The sequence below is a fragment of the Mesitornis unicolor genome, unplaced genomic scaffold, assembly GCF_000695765.1.
Source record: "Mesitornis unicolor isolate BGI_N332 unplaced genomic scaffold, ASM69576v1 scaffold35667, whole genome shotgun sequence".
NCBI classification, from domain to species: Eukaryota; Metazoa; Chordata; class Aves; order Mesitornithiformes; family Mesitornithidae; genus Mesitornis; species Mesitornis unicolor.
Genome location: NW_010199017.1, coordinates 321 through 2,271, shown reverse-complemented (window position 1 = coordinate 2,271; position 1,951 = coordinate 321). Strand labels below are relative to the sequence as shown.

Below are 1,951 nucleotides of genomic sequence, written 5' to 3'. Positions count from 1 at the left end.
GGTTCCAGCTGGCGCAGTACCGGTGCCTGCTGGTGAAGTACGCCAAGGACACACGCTATTGCCACACCGGCGTCTCCACGCACGACAGGTGAGTCCCCGGGGCAGGGGAACCCCCTTTGCGGGCCCGGCGGTGGGGCTGCCTGCTCACCCCCTGCTCTCCCTGTCCCCAGGAACACCATGGAGGCCCTGCCCGCCTGCCTCCTCAAGGACGTGTACCAGGAGGCGCTGAGCTCCGCGGTCATCGGCATTGACGAGGGCCAGTTCGTAAGTGCACGCCAGAGCAGGTCCTGGGGAGCTCCGTGGGACACAGGCTCTGCAGAGCACCCTGTGCAGAAACTGTTCTGAGTCCCCAGGGGGTGGGAGGGAACCCCCCAGGGCTGTTGGGTCCTGCTGGGCTGCGCTCTGTTAGTCCAACTCCTGCCTTGTCCCTGCAGGGTGAGGACAGTGGGGTCCCTGACACGGATAGGAGCCATGGGGCTCGGTTTCTCTGTGCCCTGCGCTGCTCTCTGGGCATGTGCTGCCAGACCCCGAGCGAGGCACTGCCCCTTCTCCCTCCTGACGCTGTTTCTTACCTCCTGTAGTTCCCAGACATCGTGGAGTTCTGCGAGATGATGGCCAACGCTGGGAAAACCGTCATCGTTGCTGCTCTTGATGGGACTTTCCAGAGAAAGGTAAACCCCTCTCTCGGTACAGCGGCTGCTTTGGGATCCTCACAGAGCCCGTCCCACAGAGCCTCCCCTGCTGTCTTGGCACAGGCTTTCGGGAGCATCCTGAACCTGGTCCCGCTGGCAGAGAGCGTGGTGAAGCTGAACGCCGTGTGCATGGAGTGCTACCGAGAAGCCTCCTACACAAAGAGGCTGGGAGCAGAGAGGGAGGTGAGTTCCCTTGGAACAGAAAGCGCTTGGGGTGGTTTGTCCTGGCTGTCCTGCCAGTCCAGGGGGATCTCCTCGGGGCACTGAGCTCCACAGAGTCACTCTCCCGATTTTCTTGCCAGGTTGAAGTGATTGGAGGCGCAGACAAGTACCACTCCGTCTGCCGAGCCTGCTACTTCCGCAAGCGGCCTCAGCAGCCCGGGCCTGAAAACAAGGAGAACGTGCCCCTGGGGGTGAAGCAGCTGGAGGTGGCTGCTGCCCGGAAAATCTTCGCTTCTTGACTGCTGAGCTCCCACACGGGGAAAACTGAGAGGAAGGGAGCTCAGTGCTGCCAGATCTGCCTTCCCCTGCTTTTAGCAAAACTGTTTAGTGTCTCAGCTCTGCCTGCCAAGCGAAGCCGCTGCTCCTCTGCATCAGGTGCCAGGAAAGAGATTGCCTGGATTTGCTGCCAGGGGAGCTGAAGCAGGAGCCTGGCTCAGCAATTCCCTCTTCAGAAGAGACCGGCGCCGCTGCTGCCGCTGCCACAGCCGGGTCCTGGACTCGCACCGCTCGCTGGGCTCCGCTCCGCTCCTGCCTGGGCTCAGACCCGCAGTGGCTGGGTCGCTCGCCTGTGGACGCTGCCGTTTTTTTATCTCTTGAGTGCTGTTGCTAAATTCCAGGTTTCTTTAGACGATGTACGGTAACTGAGGATTTTAAACCCACTTCCTTTTTTAACGCAGCCTGAGGAGATCACCCGCCCCTTGTCGTAGAGCTGTGACACAATTTTTTAACTGACAGACTTAGCACAGCCTGGCCCTGGGCAGCCCCTTGGAACAGTGCAGGGCCTGTCCCTCGGTCAGTTTGTCTGTTTTAACACAGCCCTTTTGGAAGATCTAGACTGGAGGAGGAGCCTCCTTTCCAAAATGAGGGTGGTTTTGCTCCCCAAATTCTCGAGGCTGACTTCCTCTGCTGCAGGTTGACCAAAGGATCCTCTTCCCCCTTTGCTTGACTTGGCTTTTGGAAAGTTGGGTTGTTGAGTTTTTTTTTAGGTACTCCTTGCAAAGGTGCTTTTCCCACAAGCTCCCAGCTCTGGTAGCTCT

General features: G+C 59.3%; 1 protein-coding gene across 1 annotated transcript; it reads left to right on the top strand.

Moving 5' to 3' along the window:
* The first annotated feature begins 8 nt into the window (after window positions 1-8).
* TK1 (thymidine kinase 1, soluble) lies at window positions 9-1,189 on the top strand. Its single transcript, XM_010189336.1, has 5 exons — window positions 9-88; window positions 171-264; window positions 582-671; window positions 756-875; window positions 995-1,189. Exons 2-5 carry the CDS (start codon window positions 178-180, stop codon window positions 1,151-1,153), a joined length of 456 nt encoding a protein of 151 aa, XP_010187638.1. The 5' UTR covers window positions 9-88; window positions 171-177; the 3' UTR covers window positions 1,154-1,189.
* Window positions 1,190-1,951: the final 762 nt, after the last annotated feature.